Source organism: Mesoplodon mirus (assembly GCF_964341445.2).
Source record: "Mesoplodon mirus genome assembly, chromosome: 14".
Lineage (NCBI taxonomy): Eukaryota > Metazoa > Chordata > Mammalia > Artiodactyla > Ziphiidae > Mesoplodon > Mesoplodon mirus.
In genome coordinates this window covers 63,224,102-63,251,438 of record NC_138990.1, presented here as the reverse complement: position 1 = coordinate 63,251,438, position 27,337 = coordinate 63,224,102, and the positions used below count along the sequence as shown (strand labels likewise).

The 27,337-nt window shown below is 49.9% G+C and overlaps 1 protein-coding gene across 1 annotated transcript in view; it reads right to left on the bottom strand.

Annotated features, from left to right (window-relative positions):
* Nucleotides 1-27,337, bottom strand: part of TTC7A (tetratricopeptide repeat domain 7A) — a 123,242-nt gene that overhangs the window by 66,553 nt on the left and 29,352 nt on the right. Inside the window, exons 4-8 of the mRNA XM_082641995.1 lie at nucleotides 20,349-20,479; nucleotides 17,480-17,595; nucleotides 2,633-2,711; nucleotides 1,662-1,819; nucleotides 970-1,033 (exon numbers count right to left, since the gene is read on the bottom strand). Of these exons, the coding sequence (XP_082498121.1) occupies nucleotides 970-1,033; nucleotides 1,662-1,819; nucleotides 2,633-2,711; nucleotides 17,480-17,595; nucleotides 20,349-20,479 (548 nt within the window). The remainder of the gene's footprint in view (nucleotides 1-969; nucleotides 1,034-1,661; nucleotides 1,820-2,632; nucleotides 2,712-17,479; nucleotides 17,596-20,348; nucleotides 20,480-27,337) is intronic.

The following is a 27,337-nucleotide window of genomic DNA, read 5'->3' as shown; positions in this document are numbered from 1 at the left end:
CTCATAAGCTCTGAGGGGCCCCTCAGTCAGAGGACACCTGGCTTTGCTGCTCTTGCCCACCCTTCCTTCAGCCCCCTTGGATCACCCATCCTTCATCTCACCACCTCCTGGACGACTCAACACACTTCTCCCCAACGCTGAGCCTCCACGGCACGTGTGTGTGTGCATGTGCACATGTGTGTCTGCCCGGGGCAGGAGAAGCAGGTCTTGTGAAAAAAATCTAGAGAGCATTTCACGTGTGCTCTATCTGGCACACCTTACCACCCCCCCACGCCTTATTTTTCCATAGCACTTAGACATCGCAACCCTGGGTAGTTGAGTAGTTAATTCATTTATTGCCCACCTCCCTCACTAGAATGTAAGCTCCATGAGGGCGGGGAGTTTTCTCCATTTTGTTTGCTGCTGCTTCTCTGGCGCCTAGAACAGGGCCTGGCACAAAGTGGATGACACTCTGTATTAGGAGTGGAATGAATGAGTGGATCCCTTGTACAGGCACCTCACCTCTGTGAATCACTGTCACCTTAGAGGTGGGAGCTGAGGCTCACAGAGCTTAGGTGATCTGCCCAGGGCCCTCCGCTACTGAGTGGCAGGGCCAGAACCTGAATCCAGGCCTCCTGCCGTGAAAGTACACGTTCCTTCCACCCCCCTCCATCATCACCGATCCAGCGCAGAACTGTTCACGCAACCTTCTGTTGACTTGCTGATGATACCTTTTGTAATTCCAGAAGAAGGAGGTGGGAATTTGTTAGCTTGCCCAGTCCCTACTCATTTAGGGGTAGGACCCAGGCCCCCGAAAGCAGCCTTGTACTCCACACCTAAATCTCATGAGGGAGCCGCACCCCCTGAAGGCGGAACAGATCCGAGAAGCCTGCTTCAGGGACATCCCTGGGGGCTGAGCTCGGCCGGGACCTGGTGGCCTGTGCCCAAGCCCCACAGCGTTATTCCACGGGCCAGAGGCCTTGAGCTTACCATGGATTCGCTGACGAGCAGCAGCAGCAGGGCTTCCTCAATGTTATCCTTCGGGCAGTAGAGGCTGGAAGACACAAATGGCAGCCTGGCTCCCGCACGGCCCTCCGAAGCAGCACGGCTGGCCTGCCACGCTGGCCCTTCTGCCCCGGAGTCAGCACCAGCCCTGGTAAGGTGACCTTCTCCTGCATAATTCACAGGCACTGGATCCCACCTGCAGCTCTTTATCATGCCCCAGAGTCATGGATCTGAAAGCCTACGGTGGGCGAGGGCTGGAAATACTGCAATGCTCTTGAGGGGGATGCCCCCTTCCAGCCCCCAGCACTGCATGAAGTGGGTGGGGCCAGCAGCAGACAAGAGCGAGAAAGCAGCTCACAGACCCCACCTTCGATTACTGGCACAAAACACGACAGACGGTGCATTAAGACCATTAGAAAGCCAGGCACCCCCCTCCTCTCACCCGCCAAATAATTTGTTTGGCCTTTGGGTGCCTTAGAGGATGCCCCCTCCACCCCCCACCCCAAGACCTGCCTTCTCTAGTCTATTTGTCTCCTGCTGCTTCTGAAGAGCCTGCCTGGCAGGGAGCTGGGCGGCGGCTGCAGGAGAGCATGGGGCAGAGACGGGCCGCCAGTGCGGACCGAACCCTGAAAACGGTGGCCTGAGCCTGGGGTGGTCCCCAGAGCAGATAGGCTTACTTGTCTCCTTCGTAGAGTTGAGGTTTCCGCAGGGCCTGTGTGATGAAGGAACTCTCCTCCTTGTTCATGAACTCGGGCAGCGGGTGGGACAGGGGGCTCCAGTAGCATTCCTCACTCAGGGAGTGCAGCAGGACCCCTGCCAGGTGCTTCGCTGCCATCTGGCAGAGAGGGAGGAACTCAGATGCAGGCACGTGTTGGCTCTGCCCGGCCGCGGCCTGCCGTACCCTCCACCCACCATCCACCATCCAGCCAAATCTGCCTGCTGGCAAATTGCTGCCCCTCCAGGAGGTCTACCACTGTGCCCCGAGGAGCCCCCTTGCTCCTCTGTATCTCCAGCACTGCGCTGCCCCACCCCTCCTGTTGGCCTCTGATGGCTCCCACTTCATCTTTTGTCCTCTCTCTTCTCCTAGACAAGAGGTACATTTCCTCCTCCTCCTGGCCCCATGGAGCCCAGCACGGCTCTGAGTATTCATAGCCCTTGCAAAGCATAAAGCCCTCAGCACAAGCAGCTCTCTCCACCAGATACCTTTCTGATATTTGACCGAAAAGTCTAGAGAAGCAGCTGTGGCTCTGATTAGGGGTAGAAGCCTAAGAAGGTAGGCCTGAATTGGGGCAGGAAAGCAAGCCAAGGTTATTTATTAAGATCATAAACAAATCCCTAAGAATTAGCACACCACCTTGCTAGGAAGGGATGACAGGAGGTTTCAGCATTGATCTAACATGAGGGGCTATGTGCAGTGCTGTGATGAGAAGGATGCTGAGGGTGTGTCCCAGGCTTGGAGGAAAGGAATGCTGAGACTGACTAGCAATGTCTGCCATGAGCATGACAGGGAGAGGAGAAGCACACACTCGACATATTGTTATCCCTGATTCAGAGGCTGCCTGCTAGGATTTCTGCTGCCTCCCACTGAAATCAACCCCTGAATAAACCAGCCACAGCCAGCACCCAGCCCTGGGGCCTCCTCCATTACCACTTTGAAGTTCTGAGTTGCTTTGGTCTCCACAGAGCGTAGGACCTCCCGGAGTTCTCTCATGCCTTTCACGATGTTCCTAGCGGGAAGACAGTAGAAGCAGGGTCATTACCAGCCTAGTTCCCACAAAGACATCCTCATCAAACCTGCAGACACTAGGAGGAGTCTGCCCATTTGAGTGTTATTTGAAAACATCCAATAATTGGTATGAAAGGTCAGAATTGTAACACCAGGATCCTAGAGGCCCAGGACATCAGTGATCAAAGAATAGAAAGGATCCTTCTCCACCGTAGCCCTCTAGAAACCCAGGCCTCCAGTTTACCACCAGAAAGAGACCAGAATCAAGTATTTCAAATAAGATGTTATCTTGGCCCAAGTGCTTTGGGCTGGTGCCAGACTTTCTGACTTCAGCCAACCTCAAATTCTCCATCTTTGGGCTTCCCTGGTGGCTCAGTGGTGAAGAATCTGCCTGCCAATGCAGCGGACATGGGTTCAAGCCCTGGTCCGGGAAGTTCCCACACGCCGCGGAGCAACGAAGCCCGAGCGCCACAACTACTGAGCCTGCGCTCTAGAGCCCGCGTGCCTAGAGTCCGTGCTCCGCAACAAGAGAAGCCACTGCAATGAGAAGCCCACGCACCACAACGAAGAGTAGCCCCCACTCGCCGCAACTGGAGAAAGTATGCACGCAGCAAGGTAGAGCCAATGCAGCCAAAAATAAATAAATAAAATAAAATAATTAATTAAAAAATCATATTAAAAAAGCTATTAATGAGATTAAAAAAAAAATTCTCCGTCTTCATCTGCCACATCCAATCTACACTGGAATCCATCCTCACCTCTCAATCCCTACCCACCAGGGTCCTAGACTGGCCTGCATCACCTGGGGCCTAGATGACAGTGACAGCTGGTCTCACCCCCTCCAGTCAGCCCTCTGTGCCTTAAAGTCATTTGCAAGCTTTTTAAAGTGTGATCCATAGTAAGAAATACACCTGACACTGCAACCCTATATATATGCACACACTGCTTACATAAAACTGGAGTTAAGTTTCCTGATATATTACCTATCTCTACTATGTGCAATGCAATCCACTCTGATATTTTCTATTTTACGTCTCCCACTACTTCCCCATTTAAAAAATGCTGGCGGCAGCCCACTAAACAGATCTTGCAACCCACTGATGGGTGTGGCCTGAGTTTGAAAAACAACTCCCATTGCCCCTTGAGGGCTCTACCTGACACACAAAAGTCATCTTGTTCCTTCCCATGATGGCTTTTCGTCGGTGCCCCCAGGCTTACAGAATTCAGTCTAGGCCCTCAGTACAGTGTCCCAGGGCTGTTGGGTCTGCCCCTTGCCTCTTTCCCATCTCATCTCCCACCACTAAGTCCTTTCTGAACAACCGTCCACAGTTCCCTATGTCAAGTCTTGGAACAGGCTTCCCCCACTGCCTTAAAGAGCCCTTCCCCTACTCATCCTTAAAAAACCCTGTGTTTTTACACATCACTTTCCAACATCACTTCCTCCTTGCAGCCTTCCCTGGGCCCCTCCCCACACCCACCCCTCCTGACTGCATAGCTCTTGCCCCGTGTTAAGTCCTCTTTTGAAGCAAGCATGGCATTGCAGTCATTTTCCATTTACAGGCTGACCCCTTTCCCACTGTGCACCCCCTGAGGGCAGTCTTGTTCCTGAAGCTCAGCCCGGGCATGTGTGCTCAGCAGATGTCTGAGGACTGCAGTCCTCACTTGTTCCGGGGGGTTCCCTAGATCAATAGCTCACAAGAGAAAGCAGAGGCTCCCAGGCCAGCAAATTTAGAAATGAAAGATCACAGAGGGTGAAAAGCCAAAGGTGGCAGCCGGGAAAGTCACCTGAGCCCCTCCTGCAGCTTTCATGAATGAAATAGATTCCTGAGGGCTCTGGAGCTTGGAGGCATAAAAGGATAGGAAATCAATTCCTTGCCTTCTGGAACCTCTGGTTTCATACAAGCAAGCCCCAAATGTGCAAAACAACCAACACTATGAACTCAGACTCCTGTCTGTAAGGCTGAGAATGGAGACAAAGACCTGGGGGATAGAGTCAGAGTCTCAACGATATTCCCTAGACTGCCTAGAGCTTCTGAAGAACCAGGAGGGGCAAGCAGCACAGGGCTCCACAGGGTCCTTAGAGATGGTTCATGCCTGGGCACTGCTACTGAGGGCAGAGCTCACCTCTGTGGGCTATGCACGGCCCTCTCCTCTATAAAATCAGGTCTTCAGTTGCAATCAGCATCTCCCCGACTTCTGTCGTCTGCATACCACATCTACAATCCTTGCTACTAGCTGTACACCATCAGTGTTATTATTTTGTGTAATACTTTTCTTTAGATCTTCTTTCTTTTTACTTCAGTAGATATCTCACCTTAATCGAGCATACCTGAAATCATGGACTTGGTATACTAGTTACTTCGTTTCAGGTTCCTCCCCCAATACACACTCACTTTAGGAATGAAAACCGCAATTTTTTTTTTTTTTTTTTTGCAGTACGTGGGCCTCTCACTGCTGTGGCCTCTCCCGTTGCGGAGCACAGGCTCCGGACGTGCAGGCTCAGCGGCCACGGCTCACGGGCCTAGCCGCGGTGTGGGATCCTCCCGGACCGGGGCACGAACCCACTTCCCCTGCATCGGCAGGCGGACTTTCAACCACTGCGCCACCAGGGAAGCCCGAGAACTGCAATTTTAACAAGATCTTGTGTCTCCAAAGTTGTATATTTTTACTATTTTCAAATCTATACGGGACTCTGACATCTAAATAAGCTCCCAGGAATTCTTTAGCAAAGCAAATAATCACCCTTAGGCGTCTTTTGGGTAAATCCCAGTTTTTATTGAATGCAAGTAAAGAGAAAAACCAACATAGGTTCCAGTGGCCAGGGCTAGACAGGGAGAGATCTGGGCTCCTGGCTGGTGCTGACCTGTTCTGAAATGTCGGGAATGCCCCTCCACCTCAGCTCAGCCCTCTGGGAAATGGGGAACTAGATGGGGTTTCTCCCACCAGCTTGAGTAATCCTGTCCTGGGTCTAAGCTGCCAGTGCCAGGTAGAGCTGGGGCTTTTCTGAGCCCCATGAGAGGCCAGCTTGAAAGATCTTTTTGTTCTGGTCTCTCACACTGACCTTTCTGAGCAAAGCTGCCACTTTTAACAATATCCAAACAGGGCCTCAAACAAACCCTGGCCCAGAATCAGGCTGCATGTGGAGAAGCCAGGAGGTCATGGATTCCAACTCAAGTAAACTCTGGCTGGCCAGGAGCAGAGAAAGAGGATATGTACATGCAGGGATGGGTCAAGGGAAACAGCTCATCTTAGGGGGGCCTCCAGGGGAGTCATGCAAGGAGGCGGCAAGCTCCCCCAGGCCCCTGGTCAGCAGTAGGCAGCGGGGCAGATTTTTCCAAAGCACTTCATCTTATCCAGTCTTTGCAACTTCTAATGAGGTTGGTGAGGGAAGCTTCATATTCCCGGGTACCAGTACAATGCTTGGAACATAGAAGGCACTCAAGAAATCATTGTAGGAACTTCCCTGGTGGCGCAGTGGTTAAGAATCCGCCTGCCAATGCAGGGGACGTGGGTTCAAGCCCTGGTCTGGGAAGATCCCACATGCCGTAGAGCAACTAAGCCCATGTGCCACAACTACTGAGCCTGTGCTCTAGAGCCCGCGAGCCAAAAGTACTGAGCCCGTTTGCCACAACCACCGAAGCCCGCGCGCCTAGAGCCCGTGCTCCGCAACAAGAGAAGCCACTGCAATGAGAAGCCTGCGCACCGCAACAAACAGTAGCCCCCCTCTCAGCACAACTAGAAAAACCTCACGCACAGCAACGAAGACCCAAAACAGCCATAAATAAATAAATTTATTTTTTAAAAAAGAAATCATTATGGAATAAATAAATCCTCATTTTCCAATCACAAAATTAAAGCCTGGAAGATGCCTGCCTTTTCAGGCCATCACTCACACAAGGGGAGAGGTGGGTTCACCGCAGGTACCAAGGGGTTCAGATTTCACTCCTTTTTAACTAATAAGACCCTTGAGAAAGACAATGGCACAGTTACACTTTCCTTTCCTGGCTATTTGAACTCCAGGACTCCCTCAACTAAGTCTTTACAAAGTGCCTACTGTATACCAAGTGCCTGGATACTGTACACCAAGTGTCCTGTTCTCAACAGGCATCCAACTAATGCAGAGAGAAAGAATTAAGAGACCGAATGAGTGAATGAATAGCTTATTCACAGCCCTGCACACAAGGAGCTCACAGTCTGTAAAATTAGACACGCTCATGGTTTATTCAAGAGCTTAGCAAAATATTTTGCATACAGTAGGTGCTCAACAAATTTTGAGGGGGTAGGGATTTTGTTGGATTTGAAACAGAGAATGAGACAATGCATGGAAGTTTTCACTGAATGGAACCTAAACAGGCTCTGGTACCTACGACAATGGCCAGAGGTCCCTGTTTCAGGGCTGGCATTGCTAATTGTGTATGAGAGGTTTCCGGTCAAAGACCCAGAAATGCTCAGCCAGTTGGCAGATCCCAACAGCTAGAGGGTTGAATCAGGAGACAAGGTCAGGTGAAGTTCAAATGGTTATGAAACTATTCCTTCTTGCCACAGGCTCACATTATCAGTTTCAAATGTGAAACTGATGGCTCCCTCTTCACTCCCAGCCCCAGAAAAAGGCTGTGACACTTCCTTTGCAGGACACTGAAGACATCCAGGCAAGGGGAGCTTTCTAGTGAGGTGGGGTATGGGCGGTGGGTGCTGACAATAAATAAAGGCTGTGCATTAAGAGACGCTGGAAGGATGTGCTCTCTCCGATGGGCCTCAGAGGTCTCCCTGTGCCCAAAGAGGTCTCTTCTGTGACCACCAGGAGGCTCTCCTGGGCTTCACTATTGGGTGATTCTGGCCCCTGAATGCCCCTGAGAGCCTTCTGTCTCGTGCTCTCCCCCAGCGCTGCAGATACTGGGTGGTTGCTAAGAATACAAAATTACTACTGACTGAACACACCCTTTACGGGGTCATACCCAAAAGCAGGTTTTCTAAGGTGCCTACACACACACACACACACACACACAGCAGAAAGGGAGAGTGTCTTCATAAGGTTGCACAACCTGCCAAGCCCTGGGCAACTCCCTCAGAAAACACTCTCTTCTCTATTGTTTGGTTTTGGTACAATGAGCATATATTGCTTTAGTGATTAAAAAAAATTTTTTTAAGAGCATGCACAAAACATGCAGCCCACCTGGTTCAACACACATGGCCCAAGCTCACTCTCAGCCCTGAGCCAAGAATGGGCTCTGTAGGTCGAGGGAGAAGAGAAAAAAACCACCCCAAAGAGAAATGGCCTCTTGCCTGCTGTGGGGGAAGGAGCCAAGGTGGCTCACGTTCCTTTTTTTTTTGGCCGCGTTGGGTCTTCGTTGCTGTGCGCGGGCTTTCTCTAGTTGCGGCATGCGGGCTTCTCATTGCGGTGGCTTCTCTTGCTGCAGAGCACGGGCTCTAGGCATGCGGGCTTCAGTAGCTGCAACACGTGGGCTCAGTAGTCGTGGCCCACTGGCTTAGTTGCTCCACGGCATGTGGGATCTTCCTGGACCAGGGCTCGAACCCATGTCCCCTGCGTTGGCAGGCGGATTCTTAACCACTGCACCACCAGGGAAGCCCCGGCTCACATTCTTTTCTTGGGAGATACTCAGAGACCAGGTCCTAGTGAGGTCAGGGTCATCAACAGATTCCCTGGCATTGCACCACCCCCAGATGTCCCCTGCTGCTTCACCCCTGGGCTGCTTCGTGCAAAGGAGAACCAAGCCTCCCCCACAGCCAAGACCCTGGGCCCAGCAGCCATCAACCCCCAGCCCAACAGAAAGCTACCTCCTGGCAGGGGCATCCGCAGAACTGCCCAGGGCGAGGCTCCAACCAGAGTCCACGGCTGCCCTCTGGTGGCAGTGAGGGGAAGCAGACCCCAGGTAGGGGCCTCCCAACTCCTGACTTTCAGGCCAGCACTTTCAATCCCAGGTCAATTAGGAAGAGCAAGTGGGCAGGAGTCAGCTGGGGGAATTACCTGCTGGATCAATAGGGCAAGGCCCTTGGGAAAATGAATGTCCCTCAGACACTGAATGAGTAAGTGGGCAGCATAAGGGAGGCCAAGAAAACGTCACCCACATTACACAGTGGAGAATACCACACCCTTTAAATTATGTCAAATCCTCAACTGGAGGGGCAAGTTGGACCCTGGGAAGAGCACTGCTTGTGGCCATCTGGCCCCGGGGGCTGAGCACCCCATTCTCAGCAAGGGCTCCTCTGGGCCCTCTGGAACCTGGGTCCACCCCATGCCCACATGGGAATGAGCTCAGGCTCTCAGGTTATAGCCCAGAATCTGTGAAGCAGATCCCACCACCTCTTCCTGTCCTTCAGGCCCTAAGGAACCTCTTCTAACACCCAGCAGCGCCTGAGCCCCGGGGGCTCCGTTCCACCTGGCCCCTCAGGATGAGATGTCTCTTTAGAGTCCCCCCTGTCCCAGGCAGCACTCGCACCTCTCGGCCTTCTTTTCCTCTAGTGCAGAGAGCACTGTCCGTCATCAGCATGTGGACCCCACACTGCCATTTCCCCACTGGGACGTGAGCTCTGTGAAGTGGGTCCTCACCCTGCCCTGGTCAGGGGCCCTGACACTCCGTGGGCTCTCGGAGGCCAGCTGGGAAATGAGCTGCTGGGCTTTTCCACCCAAGTGCCACCCCCGCTACTGGGCTGTGACCTCTCTGAACACAGGGAAGGATTTCTCCCCAGCCCTTCCCAGACACCGCAAGAGCCCAGGAAAGTGCGGGTGAGTTTAACCTGCAGGAAATGGCTCTGGAGCCCTTTAAAAGACTCTCCAGAGCTGCCCTGGAGAAGGTGACCCAATATCAGGCGTCTGCATCCCAATCTCCCCCTGACCTCCTGCCTCTCATACCTTGGGCTAAGACAGTGGTTCTCAAGTGGGGGCGATTTTGCCCCCTACCCACAGCCCAGGCCACTTTTCAGTGTCTGGAGACATTTTTGGTTGTCCCACTTGCGGGGTGGGGTGTTCTACTGGCATCTATTGGGTGGAGGCCAGGGATGCTGCTAAAACCTACAGTGTACAGGACAGGCTCCCACAACAAAGGAGATCTGGCTCAAAACATCAGCAGTGCTGAGGCTGAAAGACCCTGGGTTAAGGTGACTTTTTTTTTAAACTTCCTAATAATGACAAATGTATAAGAAAAACACTGGAACCGGTGATTCACCCAGGAAGATGTAACTGTGACCTGAAGACCATGATACATAATTACAGGAGCTCACTGATGCAGACCTACTGTGGGTGGGTGGTATCCTGGGCCCGGGACTATGTAATGAGCATGGCCTCAGGCTGTGGGGTTGGGCAGACACAGTTCGGCACCAGGCTCGCTGGCAATACCACCTCTGAGCCTTGTGACCTTGAGCAAGTTACTCAACCTCTCCTTCAGGAAAATGGGGATATTACTAGTTCCAACTTCACAGGATTACATGTAAAGGCATTAGCATTCTGCCTGACATGCAGTAAGTATTCAACAATATTAGCTACTATCAAGAGGAAAGGTGTAAAGAAATTATTTAAAGCCCACCCAGGCACCCAGGGCTACTTTATATATGTCACATTCCAGGGCCACCGCTGGGCTGGATGTGTTCACAGGAAACAGAGGGGCTGAGTTGTTCCCACGTGTCCTGGGAACTGCTCTTCACATTCAAGCTTTCAAATATTTGGGCTGTTTGCTTGGAAAGAAATGATGATCCAGTTTCCATTCCTCTTTATTTGGGAATAAAGGGCGGGGGTGGGGAGGGAGTCAGCATCAGCTTTAAGGACTGAAATTTGTGCTTCAGGAAGAAGAGGACAAAGACATGGGAACAAAGTGAGAGCAACAGAAAACTAACTAAAATTACTTGGACTTTCCTGGAGGGGTGACGGTTGGTTAATGCCTCTGCCCACAACCGACACACACGCACACACACACACACACACACACACACACACACACACGCACGCCCTGAGTGCGCAGAACAAAGACAGGGCAGGAAGCAGGCCCACTCAGGGGAGGAGCAGGCCCACCCTCTGAGAATGTGACTCAGGGTCCCAGAGAAGGAAGGAGAGCCGTAACTCATCAAGGATCAGCCCCATCACCAGGGTCCTGTCCTTCCACACACCCCACAGGTGCCCAGGCTGCCCTCTGACACCCCCAAAACTGGAAACGGCATGGGTTTCCAGGCCGCTCAGATCTAAAGCTGGAATCCCAGTGGGTGAGGTCGGGCAAGTGACTCAACCTTCTCTGAGCCCCAGCCCCTCACAAGTGGGCTGGGGTCACATGACCTCCCTCACAGAGTGTTGTACACAGAGCGTGTGGTCCAGCCTAGCACACAGCATGTGCTTGATAACTGCTGGCTCTCTCCCTCTTTCCCTCCTGACTGTCCTGGACGCTCACCTTGACCTCATCATATCTGCAGAGAAGCTGGTGTGGGGAAGGGAGCAGGCAGCCCTGAGGGGTGGAGGTGGGGGGACCTCAGCAGAGATGGGAGTTAATAGGGCTCTGAATTCTGTACTCCAGTGTCTTTTTGTTCCCTCCCTCCTCTTGGACCCTCACATCCTGGGATGCAGGACAAACAGACACCCCCCATTAGAGGTGGGGGTGGGGAGTAGGGGAGGAACTCACTCAGGATCACTGAGTGGCCTCCACTCCCCGGCCCTGCCCTGACACCCACCAACTCTTCAAACTAGAAGCTGGGACCACGCCTACCAAGTAGAGGCAGACTCGGGGGGACAAACGCTAGGCTGTGAGCACCTCGGGGGCGGCAGCAGGGTCTTAACTGCTGGGTTTCTGCTGTGGGCAGTGTAGACTGGTGGTTAATGCTGTCAGACAGCACCGGCACACACAACCCTGACTCTGTCCAGGACAAGTCACTTATGTTCTCTGTGCCTCAGTTTTCCCATCTGTAAAATGGGGGTGCTAACAACAGCATCTACCTCAGAGGGATCCTGGAAAGACTAAAGACACATGCCAGCAAAGCACTTAAGTGCCTGGCACAAATTCAGCTCTTAATAGGTGGCACGTATCAGTATAACAAATATTTGTTAAATGAATGAATGAAGGACACAGAACACTAAAATTAGAACTGTCCCCTCCCCACAAAATCTACTCCATGGGGCTCCCATATGGAAGAAGAGCACCTCTTCTGCAAGAGGCCTTGGGAGGGAGAATTTCTTAAACAAAGAGCAGGCATCAGCAAACTCTTTTCTTTAAAGGATCAGGGAGTAAATAGTTCAGGATTAGCCATGTGATCTCAATCTCAACTTCTCAGCTCTGAGGGTGAGACAGTATGTAAATGAATGGGTGTGGCTATGTGCCAATAAAACTTTATTTGCAAAAACAGGGCGACGACAGTCTCCAGCTAAAGAGAAGCAGCTGGGTGGCAGCTGCCTGCGAAGTATAAACAGGAACCAGCCTGCTAGGCCACCATTTCACTGAAACTGAAATTCAGTAACTGAATAGGAACAAACAAGCCATGGTGGAGCTAGAGCAGAGGCAGCGTGCGTGTCCCGGTGACTCCCCCCCCAGCTCCACCTCCCTGGCCACAGGGTGGTTGGTCGGAGGCACCCAGGGCTCCCAGGCCAGTCCCACCCTTGGGAGGTAAACCACCTTGGCTCCCTGGGCCTCCCGATCCTCATGTCCCAAACGGGACACCACTGCCTCCCTGGCCTAGCACTTGAGAAATTTTTTTTTTTTAAGAGTAAACTTTAAGCTTGAAGCAGCAGCCCATCCAGCTGTGGGCTGCCTCAAAAAAATAAGAATACAAACAAATGATAATACCGCCTTAGAGTTTCTAAGCAGCTGTGACGAATCAGGTGCTCTGGTGGGTGTTCACGCACGAGGAGAGAACAGGGAGAGAGCCTGTTTCCTGGCCGGGACCTTCTCCCTGCTCTTACCATCTGGAGGACAGGATTCATGCGGCACCCCGCCTCCTCTAACACGAGGGCAGGGTGGTGAGAGAGAAGCAGGACACAGGCCTCCTCCAGGCCGGGGTCCAGCTGGGGCAGGACTGCCTCCCCCCAGGCCCACGCCCACACCCCAGCCATCTCAGCCACCGCTGCTTCCTGGGAGTGGCCTCACCATGGCCTGCTCTGCATTCTGAGCAAGGACTCCAGTTCCTTCTCTTCCAGGCATTAAGGGCTGAAGCTCGGGGGGCTTCCAACACCAGGAATGGGATGTAGCTCTGATGGGACAGGGATGCCTGCCGGATGGAAAAGCTGCCTGGGCCAGAAACTGCGTTTCAGTCCAGCTGTTCCCCTTGGAGTCCCAGAGCGCTGGTTCCTAAAGAGTGGTCCCCAGAGACCCACACCAAACAAGGGCTCCATGTCAAACGAAACTGGAAACCTTACATGTCTTTGCCTCCTCCTGAAAATTTACTATCTGCAACCATGCTCCTTGGAATTCCTATTCTAAAGGGTCTGAGAAGTCTTTAACCCACTGTTTCCCAAGTGTATTTGGCCTTGGACCCTCCCAAGTTCCCCATCCTGGAATCCTCAGCCTCATCCTACCTCTTCTGCCCCAACCAGACTCCTCCTGTCTCTGGGAATCTCCCCTCCCTCGGGGCCCAGCTCAAGGATGACTGTCCCAGCCACAAAGCCCACCAAGCCCTAAGCCCACCTGCAGGCATGGGCTTGGCACCTTCCCCTGATGCCACAGGGAGCGACTTCATGCAGAAGAGAGATTAGCAGGAACACAAAAGAGGCTCCCAACCAAGCCCTGAGTGGAAAAGGCAGGCTACAAAGCAGCAGTACTATAAGATACTATTTTGTTGTTGTTTAAAAAAGAAAAGAAAAAAATATACCTGAATATCTGTACACAGAAAGATGTGAAAAGACATACATCAAAATGTTAATAGTGGGGGGCTTCCCTGGTGGCGCAGTGGTTAAGAATCTGCCTGCCAACGCAGGAGACACGGGTTCGAGCCCTGGTCTGGGAGGATCCTACATGCCATGGAGCAACTAAGCCCGCGTGCCACAACTACCGAAGCCCGCACACCTAGAGCCCGTGCTCAGCAACAAGAGAAGCCACTGCTAAGAGAAGCCTGTGCACCACAATGAAGAGTAGCCCCCGCTCAGCGCAACTAGAGAAAGCCTGTGTGCAGCAACAAAGACCCAATGCAGCCAAAAATTAAAAAAAAAAAATAATAAATTTATTTAAAAAAATGTTAATAGTGATTACCTAGAATACGGGGCCAGCAAATTTTTTTCTGTAAAGAGCCAGACAGTAAATATTTTAGGCCTGGAGTCATATAACTCTGCAGTTGTTGCTCTAAAGCAGCCATAGATATAGAAGATACCTAAACCAACAGGCAAGCTGTGTTCCAAAAAACTTCACAAGAGCAGATGACTGGCCAGAAGGTCATAATCTGCCAGTCCCTGATCTAAAGATTGAATATGTGATTTTAAAATTTGCCCGTTTTATATTTTTATGTTTTCCACCATAAACATTATATTACTTACATAAACTAGGAGGGAGGGAGGAATCAATGAATTATGCATTTTGGGGAGGGAGGGATAAATTAGGAGTTTGGGACTAAAATATACACACTACTATAAATAAAATAGATAACCAGCAAGGACCTACTGTATAGCGTAGTAAACTATACTCAATATTTTGTATTAACCAATAAGGGGAAAAGAATCTGAAAAAGAATATACATATATATATATATATCTGAATCACTTTGCTGTACACCTGAAACTAAAACATTGTAAATCAACTATACTTCAATTAAGATTTTTTAAAATAAATTATGCATTTTTAAAGGTGCAAACAATTAAAACATAAAAATCTAATGAACCTCACTCCTAAGAAAAGTGCATATTTAAAATGATGCTAAACCAATAAGGACCTACTGTATAGCACAGGGACCTATATACCCAATCACTTGTAATAACCTATAATGGAAAAGAATCTGAAAAAGGATATATATATATGTACATATACATATACACATATATATATGTACGTACACATATATACATATATATATATATATAACTGAATCACTTTCCTGTACACCTGAAACTGCCAACATTATAAATCAAAATACTTCAACAGAAATTATTTTAAAAAACAAAAGAAGTAATTACCTTCCAAGTACCAACAATGGGAAAGTGAATAGATAAATATCATCTCCCCCACCAACAATAATGATGCTGAGATAGCATATTTCACCAATCACGCCTAATAAAACATCAAAAAGCTTGCACTAATCCTCCTACACTGTTGGAAGGAATGTAAACTAATACAGCCACTATGGAGAACAGTATGAAAGTTCCTTAAAAAACTAAAAATAGAGTTACCATATGATCCAGTGATTCCACTCCTGGGCATGTGTCTGGAGAAAACTATAATTCAGACAGATACATGCACCCCAATGGTCACTGCAGCGCTATTTACAATAGCCAAGATGTGGAAACAACCTAAATGTCCATCGACAGATGAATGGATAAAGAAGATGTGGCACATATACACAATGGAATACCATTCAGCCATAAAAAAGAAGATGTGGCATATATACACAATGGAATACCATTCAGCCATAAAAAATAATGAAATAATGCCATTTGCAGCAACATGGATGGACCTAGAGATTATCATATTAAGTGAAGTAAGTCAAAGACAAATATCATATGATATCATTTATATGTGGAATCTAAAAAAATGATACAAAGGAATTATTTATAAAACAGAAATAGACTCACAGAGATAGAAAACAAACTTATGGTTACCAAAGGGGTAAGGTGGGGCAGGGATAAACCAGGAGTTTGGAATTAGCAGATACACGCTACTATATATAAAATAGCTAAACAACAAGGACCTACTGTATAACACAGGGAACTACGCTCAATATCTCATAATAACCTATAATGGAAAAGAATCTAAAAAAGGACATATATATATACACACACACACATACATGCATGACTGAATCACTTTGCTGTATACCTGAAACTAACACAACACTGTAGATCAGCTATATTTCAATAAGAACTTAAAAAAAAAAGCATGCACTATGTTGTGAGGGCTTACGAAGCAGTCTCTGTCCCCCATCTTGGTGGCACAGAAACTGAAACAACCTCTACGAGGTCCAAGTTGGCAACCTCTACCCAAATGACCAGCGTTCGTACCTTCTGACCCAGAACTTTCCTGTCTCGGAATCCACCCTACAGACAGATTCCCACTGAAACAATGCATAGGTATGGTTCTGTTCTGGACTCTGGCATACGATGAAAAGAGCCCAAGTCTGGAAGTGACCTATCTGTTCCTCGGTTGGGAACTGAGTAAACAAATTGTAGATCTGTACTGTACGATACTACAAACACGATGCAGCAGTGCAAAGAAAAGGCAGCTCTGATGTGGAACCATCTCCAAGAGATATATTTTGAATGAAAAAAGGCAAAGGGGAGAATATGCATTTAAAAAAGGAAGAAAATATATGTGCATATAATCGTTTGTGTATGCTGCTAACTATCATGGAATGATACAGGAGCCTAGGAACACTGCCTACAGAGGAACCAGGAGGCAGGGGATGGAGATGGAAGGGAAACGTTTTATTGTCTAGTCTTCTGTACCTTTTTAATTTGGTATCCTGTGCAAGAATCATCTATTCCAAAAAACGTTAAATGAAAAGGAGGAATAAAGTGAACTTTAACAAAATAAATCATACCAAAAACAAAACAGGGGCTTCAAAGGACTCTAGCCAGTCAAAGCAAAGAAAGCTCTGTGATCCTGACCCTCCGTTTCCTCACCTGTGGGGAGGAGGGAACACCTGTGTGGCTGGCCCACCTCCACCTGGGAGGCTCGAGAGGGCCGAGACGTGTGCCCAGCGTCCGTGACTGGCTGCACTCGGCATACGTGAGTCCCTCCGCTTGCCCGGATGTCCTCACGGCCCCAGCCCATGGTGTCTGCAGAGGGTAGTAATGATGCTGAGGAGGGAGCCGATGAGGCACGGGAAACCCAGGCCTCCACCTGCTAGTCTCCAGCCTGGTGGAGGCATTCAGCCCTGCAGAACCGCCGGAGAGCCACGGTGGCCAGCAACACGCCCTCCTGGTCCTGTCGCTTCTCCCTCCATCTCCACCACCACCCAACGCACCCACTAAACACCACCAGCCCCTCCCACCCAGATGGAAGCGTCCACCAGACTCTTCACAGAGGGAGGGTGCCTTGCTTAACCTCAAGGAGCAAAAGACAAAGAAAGGGGTTCTGGGCACCATGTTCTTGGGTCCCAGGACCCTCCAGTCAACACACAGGAAAATGAGCTTCCTGCCACCTCACTAGCAGGGCAGTCGCACCCCAAAAACGATGCCAGGCCTTTACTTTCACCACACTTCCCCTCGGATCTCACAGCCCCTTGAAAGTTGGAATAATCAGGGATCACCTTTTCCATTAAATTTTGGGGAGAATGAGGCTCAGAGAAGCAAAATGACTTTAGCTGACACTTCAGGCGACAGTGACCACCTCCAGACCGCCCAGCTCGCTGTCCTTCACTCTTCCCACACCATCATCGGGCTCCCAGAACTCCCCCTTCTAAAGATGACCACCCCCAACACGTGCAGGCTTTATTGCTTCAGCAGCTTCCTGAAGCTCAGCTCTTCCCCCAAGGGCCTGGGCAAGCTCAGTCTGACAAGACGGCAACAAGCCAGCCCCCATCGTCCTCTCCAGGGAGCCCGTACACACACAGCCCAGAGAAGAGGGAGGCCTGAGCAATGTCAGCAGCTCCCAGGCCTGAAAGAAATGTCCGGCTCCCACCCAGCTGCCAGCGACCTACCCCTTCTTCAGGTTTGTCACATAAGCGCTCTGGAGTGCAGCTTCCAGGAAGTAGGTGAGCTCGTAGTCGACCGGGTGAGATCCTTTCAGGTGCCGGGACGTGGTGTTACTTGTGATCTGGGAAGGGGAACACAGAGAGAGCCGCTGTCTCTAAGTTCCGAAGCTGAGAGGCCAGGGCCAGGGTCAGCCCAGGCAGAGGTGGCGGCCCCGTCGCCACCCAAGCCCCCAGCCACCTTAGGGGCATGTAGGGCAATACTCAGACCAAACTCAACCTAACTTGCTTTAATTCAAAATAGGTCTAAAGCACTCTCCCTGTGCAAATGCTGGATGCCCATAACAGCCTTACAAGGCTGGTTTTATCTGCACCTTATAGATGAGGAAATTGAGGCTCAGAAAGTGCCCGAGGACACAAAGCTGGCCTGGACCTGGACCTCAGACTCAAGTCTGGCCAGCTACACATTCCAGGCTCTTTCTACTACTTATTGGTGCATTCTTTCAATACTCGAGCGCCTACCAGACGCCAGACGTTGCACTGTCCCTGTCACATAACCATGTAACCTCAGAACAGTCCAACAGCTGACCCCTGGTTCATAGAAAGCTGAGGAACAATTGTTATTAACTGAGCTGTCTCTTAAGCCTCAGCTCTGAGCGGGTCACCCAGCCCCACCGAGACAGGCCTGCCTTCACTATGCCACCTCCCTCTCTGATATGAGGGGGAAAAAAAAAATCAACGAGCCATCCACCTTATCTTTCAGAAACTGAAATAGGTTTTAGAGAGATTCTTAGTTCCTCAGAGGTTGGCGCTGGTTCTTAGGAGGGACATCCAGCTTTGCAGTGCACAGGGTGCACAGGGTTCTATGGCCTGCCCTCCCTCGACCTGAGATAACCAGCTCTCGGGGCCCATTTGTCCACCCAGTGCCCCTGGGGTGCTGATTCCAGTCCTGGACACCATTCCAGCTCATCACCTTAATCCCCTTTTAAGAGTCCAAAACCCAGGCTTCTGACTGAATGGGTGACTTTCAAGTTTTCATGAAAGCTTCCTACAAACTATAGGTAATTCAAACATGAAGAGCTCCTGAAACATTGCATGCGACCTTGGCAGAGGTCAACTCAAGTCTCCACGTGGACCTCTGCCAGGGAGTACAGTCGAGTCCTGTGTCTGCTGAGCCGCCAATCACTTCTTTCCCGCTGAAGTCCAGCCAAGCAGAGGGACTCTAGGATGGTGTCTCTCAACAGGGGGGGCAATTTTGCCCCTGAGACATCTGGCAATATCTAGAGACACTTTTGGTTGTCACAGTTGGAGGGGGGGTTGGCTGCTGGCAGCCCACAGGTAGAGGCTGGGAGTGCTGCTGGCCATTCTACACAGGGCAGCCCCGCAATGAAGAATTATCTGGCCCCAAACGTCAGAAGTCCTGAGGCTGAGAATCCTGCTCCGTGGGAACTGACCTGGCATGAGGAGGACACCTCCAAAAAGGTCCGTCACAAACAGGTGCTGGGTTGACATTTTGGCATTTGCCAAAGTAGGTGAGGTTCAAATATCTCCTGGGTGCTGAGTCTCTCAGCTCGTGCCCACCTCCTCTGTCTGGATGCCAATCCTAAATCTCCTCTGTCAAGCCTGCCATCTAGCATCTACTTAACATCTACTGAACCGAAGGCTTAAGCACCACCCCAAAGTCACAAGTCATACAGGGCCCAAGCCCTGCCAACGCCACTTACGAACTGTCTGCGCTCCAGGAAGCTATGCAACTCTCCACACCTGAGTTTCCCCACTTACACAACGGGAATAACAATCGTAACCTGTTGCAGTTGGTTACTATTTGAAGGTTAAATTAGAGAATAACTGTAAAGTACTCAAAGTAGTGCCTGACATGAAAACAGGGATGCAGGAACTGCAAGTATCTTTGTTGGATATGGCTGCCTGTTACCCCCCCATTAAACCAGGAGTCCCCAGAAGGAAAGAACTGGGGGTAACATCACAGTATGCTGCTAACACCTGGAACTGCTGCCCTGTTGAGAGTTCGTTCAGGCCCCCCGAAGCAGAAGCAGGGAGATATGTAGGCCTGAGAATTTCCAGACCCCTGTGGCCAGCTCTGCCAGCCTCTGCAAGGCTTTAAGAATGGGCCTCCTCCCCGCTAAAGGGTCCAGTAGGGAGCTTCCCGGGCACCTGAGAGCTGGGAAGAGTGCCTACACGGACCGGCCTGACTGTACCCTTCCAAGGGAAGAGTAGTGGGCAAATGGCTTAATCTCTCTAAACCTCATGTATTAAACAGGGATGAATGTAATACCTACTTCAGAGAGCTGCTGTGAGGGGTAAACAAGTTAACGAACACAACAGGGCTGTCACATTTTTGGTCATACAAGCTGAGCTCACCAAGGAGGTTCCCAGCCGCTCGCAGGTGGCGTGGACTCTTCTGTTTATTAAAACTCTTTTCTGGGGCTTCCCTGGTGGCGCAGTGGTTGAGAGTCCGCCTGCTGATGCAGGGGACACAGGTTCATGCCCCGGTCCGGGAGGATCCCATGTGCCGCGGAGCGGCTGGGCCCGTGAGCCATGGCCGCTGAGCCTGCGCGTCCGGAGCCTGTGCTCCGCAATGGGAGAGGCCACAACAGTGAGAGGTCCGCGTACCGCAAAAACAAAACAAAACAAAACAAAAAACCTCTTTTCTGGCAGTAGAGAGTCTCCTGCTTACAGAACCAGGATACTATAATGAGTTTTCCCATGGATAAAGCAGAGCATCTTCAGGGCAGGTGGAGGGGCCTCTTTTCTAATTTGTACAAGCAGGACCTACGGTTTTAGTGGGGTGGGGGGTTGCATAGATACAGGTGCTCAATAGAGGGCAGTGATGACCATGGGGCTATTATTTCCAACTCACCTTCTCCAATTCCTGCAGGAACACCTGAGCGATCCAGGAGGCCCTCTCGAAACAGGTGATCACTTCCTCCTCCCTCTCGGTCAGGCGGTGGCGGGAAGCGATGGAGTTGGGTAGGCGTTCCAGGGAGAGGCCTGCGGGAGGAGGGGAGCACCTCGGACCTGCCCTGCTCGGTGGGGGAGGGGGGCCCCCAACTCCAGGCCCCTCCCAGGGGCCCAGGGTGGGCTCATCCGAGGAGACTCTGGAGCAGCCAGTGGGAGGCGGAGGTCCTGGGAGGGGAAGGAGGGGGCTAAAGCAAGGATGGTATTAGCAGCGGCTGGGATCAAGCGGTGGACAGACAGCAGGCACCCATGCCCCACGTGGGGAACCACACTGGTGGCACCCCCATGGCCAACTCCTGCCTGGCCTCCCAGGCAGTGCCTGCTGGAAGCAATCCTGACCCCGCCCCAGGCACTCACCATGTTTACATCATGGAGTGGTTATGTACATCTAGCTCTTCGCTCCCCCAGTAGTTCAATGGGGGCAAAATGAGCCTGTGTGGACTGCCACAGTCCCTAGCTCATGGTAGATGCCTTGATTACACAGCATTTATATGCACCCCTCCTGTGGAACCAAACAGTTTCTACCTCGCCTAAGTCAGGCGCTCGGGTCCTATGTGCCTGCAGTGGGACTTGCTGTTTCTGCGTCCCTGGCATCCATTTCCCATTCTTTCCACAGCAGCACCTCTCTTTCCCTTGGAGCACCCATTGTGCAGCCTCGCTCAGCCCCTGTGGCTCACAGGGTGAAGACCCCGCCCCCCTCAAAGGCAGGCACATGATCCAGGCTGACCCATCATCAGGGCCACAGTGATTGGCTAAGGGTGTGCACGTGGCCTGGTCTGGGCCGAGAAGACCCAATCCCAGAATTCTTACCCCTTCCACTGGGCTCGTTAAGCTGCTAAGAGGCCAGCCTGGAAATGTTAGGGAAAGGCTGCCTTAAAATGAAGCTACATAACGTGAATGTCATTAACATGATTGTACACCTGAAAATGGTTAAGGTGGTATATTTTATGTTTTGTGTTTTTTACCAAAATTTAAAAAATTTTAAATATAAAAGCATAGCTCTAAAGCAAAAAAAAAAAAAAAACCCAAAACTATAAGAAACCAAGAGGGGAAAGCTGTAAAGGGAAACAACTATATTTATGTCTGGGTTTTTTGTCTTTTGCTTTTTTTTTTTTTTTGAGACAGGAAAAAGACTGAATAAACTCAGTCATGAAAAAAAACAAACGAAGTCTACACAGAACAGAGATGAGACTTGATGGAAAAGGGCAGATTCCTAAAGAACTGTGTGAACACCTTGCCTGAAGCACTACCCCGTGAAACTTTCCAGTATATGCACCAATAAACCCTTTCCCCATTTTCTCAGGGAGGGGTGGGGTCAAAGTCCACTTAAATTGCGTTGTTGTCACGTGCAACTCACAGTCCTGACTAGAGAGCACTGTCCTAGACTGTGGTTCTCGATGGGCAGAACCCAGATCTTTCTCACCTTTGTGCCCACACGGTACTTTATATGTAGTAGGTGCTCAAGATGAAGTGACTGAAGGAAGGTCCAAGAAGAGAATCCTCAACTCTCTCCTGCGCTTTGGCCCCAATATCCAACTGATGACCAAGCCCTTAACATTTCAAGCCTCCCCTCCCCTTCCCTTCTCTTATCTCCTTATTTTAGGCTTTATCTCTTGAGTGGATGACCACCTTGGCCTCCTAGCTGGCCTCCCTGCCTCCAGTCTCACTCTCATCCATCCTGCTCAAGGATCCCAGGGTGATCCTTCTAAAACTCCACTGCTTAAAACCCTCCACTGGGGTCCCCACTGCTGCAGGGTGAGGTCCAAACTCCTGACATTCCATACCATGCCCTCCAAGATCCATCCCTATCATCTCCCCAGCCTTGTCTCTCATCATGTTATACATCAAATGTTTGTGTCCCCTTGGAAGTCATAAAGTCATATGTTGAAAACCTAATGCCCAAGGTGATGGTATGAGGAGGCGGGGCCTTGGGGAGGTGATTAGGTCATGAGGGTGGAGCCCTCATGATAGGGATTAGTGTCCTTATAAAAGAGACCCCAGAGAGCCCCTTCCATAATGTGAGTGCACAGCAAGAAGCTGGCAGCCTGCAACCTGGAAGAGGGCTCTCACCAGAACCTGACCATGCTGGTGCCTTGATCTCAGATTCCCAGGCTCCAGGACTGTGAGAAATAAGTGTCTGTTGGGTATAAGCCACCCAATCTGTGGTGCTTTGTTCTAGCAGCCTGAGCTGACTATGACACCGTACCCGCTGCATCCACACCCAGCCTCCTGCTCCCACTGTGCTCAGGTTGCTCCTCTTGCCTGGAATGCACCCTCCACCCCACCCCCCAGAGGCCACCCAAAATTATAGCTCACCTTCTGCCACTGAGTGCCCCCTCCTCTATGGAGCCCCCCCGATACACCCTGGTATAACCAATCATTCTCTCCTTGGGCCCTGATCTACACTTTACGTATTCCTGCCCCATCATTTTGTTATATTTATTTGTTCATGTGTTTGCTCAGCCAGACTATAGGCTCCTTAAAGGCATCAACCTTAACATGTTCACCTTTCTATAACCTGGAACACAGTAGGCACTCAGCAAGCACTGGCTGGCTGAAGAAACGACAAGCCTGATGGTGTCTGACAAAGTACAAAGTACTCTACAAACACAAGGTAAAGAAATACTGCTGTTCTTGGTTAGATTCCCAACTCATATGGTTTCAGTGACCTTGCCCTCTGCCAGACTGGGGTGTGAGTGGGTCCAAAGGTCGGGATGCCTCGGCCTGGGGAAAGGTGGACATAGACCGTGAGGGCCCTTGCTCAACACAAAGACTCAGTTACCCGGGTCACCAAGTGTCAATGTGCCTCCTGCCAAATGACTCACGACCAGGAAAGGACTAAGGGGGAGGAGGAACAGAGGGCGCACTGGAGAAGACGTGGCAAGAAGGCAGGAGAAGGCTGGTCCCCTCTGCTCACTGCCGGCGCCGGCCCAGCCACTCCTCTCCAGACCCATGGCCCCCGTGTACCCTACAGGACAGTGGGACATAGAAACTGTTCAGGGCCTGGCCTGGAAGCCAAGTGGAAATGGCAGGAAGGCAGAGCCAACTCCAGAAGACACAGAGAGGGTCTGTTTTAACACATCCTTGTGCTCCTCCCTCCCCCGCCCCCGAGATGTGCTGCTGTCTGGGTTCCCTCCTGCCCCACCTCTGGGCCCAGAACTAGGATGGACCAGGTTCAGGCTGCCAGTCCCAAGCCTCCGGTGGGCTGGCCACGGCAAAGCAGTGTCTGTCTGTGGGGCCGCCACATTCCCCGTGCTCCATCTGTTCCTTCTGCTCCCAGCAGGGGCCTCTCCACCAGGCTTCTCTGAGAATTCTAAACCCCATCCTCCTTGAAAGCTCACAGCACACCACCTCTTCTCTGAAGCCTTCTTAAGTCTCCCGACTTCAGAGCCAGCAGGACGTTTTAGCTGCGCCTCCTCTGCGTATGCCTTTCCCCTACATTGTGACCATCCTCTCTGCCCATTTCTGGTTGATCTTTGCACCCAGCGAGGGCAAGGCCCTCGCTTAGTGAGTGGATGGACACACAGACGAACACACACATCCACTCATGCTGAGTGTAGAGGCTGGTGGGGTTTCTCCCTCTCCATCTAAAAAATGGTTCTTGCGGAATTCATAAACAAACCGTGGCATATTTATACAATGGAATACTACTCAGAAATAAAGAAAAGGACACACTCTTGATACACACAACACGGGTGAATCTCTCAGAACTTATATTGTGCAGAAGAAGCTAGATATCAAAAAGTACAGGCCATATGATTTCAGTTATATGACATTCAAAACAAGGGCAAAATTATAATCTATATTAACAGAAACCAACCAGTCATTGCCTGGGGTGGGTTTGGGGAGGGGATCAATTGGCAAAGGACCTGAGGGAATTTTCTGGGGTGATGGAAATGTTCTTTGTCTTTATTGCGGTGTTGGTTACATGGGTATCTATACTTGACAAACTCATCAAATTACACACTTAAGATCTATGTACTATGTAAAAATATATCTAAAAATAATATATTCCTTTTTGAAAGGAAGCAATTATGATTCCAGAGAACTAATGAAGATCAATGTAAAGGGGCTACAGTCACTGAGGTAGTGGTCTGTGAAAAAATTTCTAACATACAGCAGACCAAAAAGCTTCCTGGAGCTGGCAACAGCTCTTCCTAGTGAGGGTCACAGTCCAGTCACCCCAGTTCCGCCCATAAAAAGAGGCTTCTTTGTCCGCCTGCCAATGCAGGGGACATGGGTTCGAGCTCTGGTCCGGGAGGATCCCACATGCCGCGGAGCAACTAAGCCCATGTGCCATAACTACTGAGCCTGCGCTCTAGAGCCCATGAGCCACAATTACTGAAGCCCACGTGCCACAGCTACTGAAGCCCGTGTGCCTAGAGGCTGTGCTCTGCAACAAGAGAAGCCACTGCAATGTGAAGCCCGTGCACCGCAACGAAGGGTAGCAGCCAAAAATAAATAAATTTATTAAAAAAAAAAAAAAGAGGCTTCTTTGCCTTATATTTGCTCTTTGAGTCATATGACAGGCCATTTTCCTGTCACAAACATCCGATGGGAAATCTACCGGGGATTCCAACCCTCGGGTTCCTTCATCCTCTGCCCTGTGTGTTTCTGCACAAGTGGCCAGACCAGGTCCAAGATGGAGACGGGCTGCTTCTGAGCCCGCCCCCAAAGGATCCCTCCCAGTGGATCCCAGCCCTGTTGAGCAGGCAGGAAGCCAGAGGCTGTCAGGAAGCACGGGCACCGCCTCCTGATTCCCACTGGCAGAGGGGCCTTTATGTGAAAACACCCAGTCCTGCGAGCCAGGGGAGATCCCCTTTCAAGAGGAACGCTTGCTTTTTCATTAACTTTGAACTTTCGGTTTGGAGGCAAACTGACCCTGGCACAGCTCAACACCCAGGCTGGTCCGGGCCTCATCGGTCTCAGTGACTCATCACATCCCAAACAGCAGCTCTTCCAAGAAGTCCCGCCCTTGGAGCCCTGGGCCCTGGATGCGGAGCTGGAGAGCACGATGCCTCCCCTGTAATGGAACTTTCCAGATGGGTGGACCCCCGCCCTCCTGCCTACCCAGCTGGTCCAAAAGCACAGGGCACCTGAGAGGCGTAGGCCCTGTGGGGGTGGAGGATGGGAGGGAGGAAGAAATGCAAGTCATTGCTTCAGCCTTCAGGGAGGAAGCCTCAGGCCAGGTTGGGAAGAACCCTCATAAATCACACTCAAAAGCGGGCAACTGTGGGAATATAAAATGGTACAGCTGCTGTGGAAAACAGTCTGGCCATTCCTCAGAAGATTAAAAACAGAATTACCATATGATCCAACAACTCTACTTCTGGGTATATATGCAAAAGAATTGAAAAGAGGGTCTAGAAGAGATACGTATACTACACCCATGATCACAGCAGCATTATTCACAGCAGCAAAAAGGTAGAAGCAACCCAAGTGTCCACTGATGGATGAATAGATAAAGAAAATGTAGGATAGGACTTCCCTCATGGCACAGTGGTTAAGAATCCGCCTGCCAATGCAGGGGACATGGGTTCAATTCCCTGGTCCGGGAAGATCCCACATGCCGCGGAGCAACTAAGCCTGTGTGCCACAACTACTGAGCCTGCTCTCTAGAGCCTGCGAGCCGCAACTACTGAGCCCGTGTGCCTAGAGCCTGTGCTCCACAACAAGAGAAGCCACCACAATGAGACGCCTGCTCACCACAACGAAGAGTAGCCCCTGCTCGCTGCAACTAGAGAAAGCCCACACGCAACAACGAAGACCCAATGCAACCAAAAAAAAAGAAGAAAAAAAGCCATTATTTTTTTTAAAAATTGTAGTATATACACACAATGGAATATTATTCAGCCTTAAAAAAGAAGGAAATCCTGCCATATTCAACAACATGGATTAACCTTAAGGACATTATGCTAAGTGAAATAAACCAGTTACAAAAGACAAAGTCTGTATGATTCCACTTCTGTGAGGTACCTAGAGTAGTCAAACTCATAGAGACAGAAGATAGCATGGTGACTGCCAGGGGCTGGGGGAGGAGAATGGAAAACTGTTTACTGGGTGCAGAGTTTCAGTTTTGCAAGATAAAGTGTTCTGGAGATTGGTTGCACAATAACATGAATGTACATAACACTACTGAACTGTACACTTAAAAACTTTTAGGATAATAACTTTTGTTATGTGTATTTCACTGCAGCTAAAAAATTCTTAATGGTTAAGATGCTAAATTTTATGTTACATTTTACCAATTGATAAAAAAAAAGCAGACAATTTGACTCCTTGTATCAAAGTTTCTGAAAAGTGTACACATTTCAATCCAGTAACTCTACTTCTAGAAATTTATCCTTAAAAAAAATAATGTATGCAAAAAATGCAAAAGTTGAGCTTCACGGATATCCAGTGCAGTATTGTTCATAATGGCAAAAAAAAAAAAAAAAAAAAAAAAGAGATTTAACCTACAGGTTCAATAACAGGAGACAAGTTTGCTAAACTACAATAGATTCTTACAATGAAATGCTATAAAGCTACTTTATGTAGTGATGTAGATGTATACTAGAAACTATTTTGTAAAATATTAACTTTAAAAAACAAGCGTATAAAATATATGATTGTATGAACTTATTTTCGTTTAAAACATAAAAACCTATAGGAAAAAAGACTGGGAGGATATACCTCAAAATGTTTAGAGAGATCTTAGTCTCAGTTTCCCCAAAGACAAAATAAGATCACTAACAATGCCCACCTCATAGGGTAGCTGTGAAAATTAAATTAGATGGGTCTTATAAAGAACAGAAAGCACGCTCTCAGAAAACGCTTCAAGTGATGCTCAAAATGACCTCTTATGTAGGTGTTTAGCCTTTCCCTAGAATGACAAATGAGAGATCTAATTCA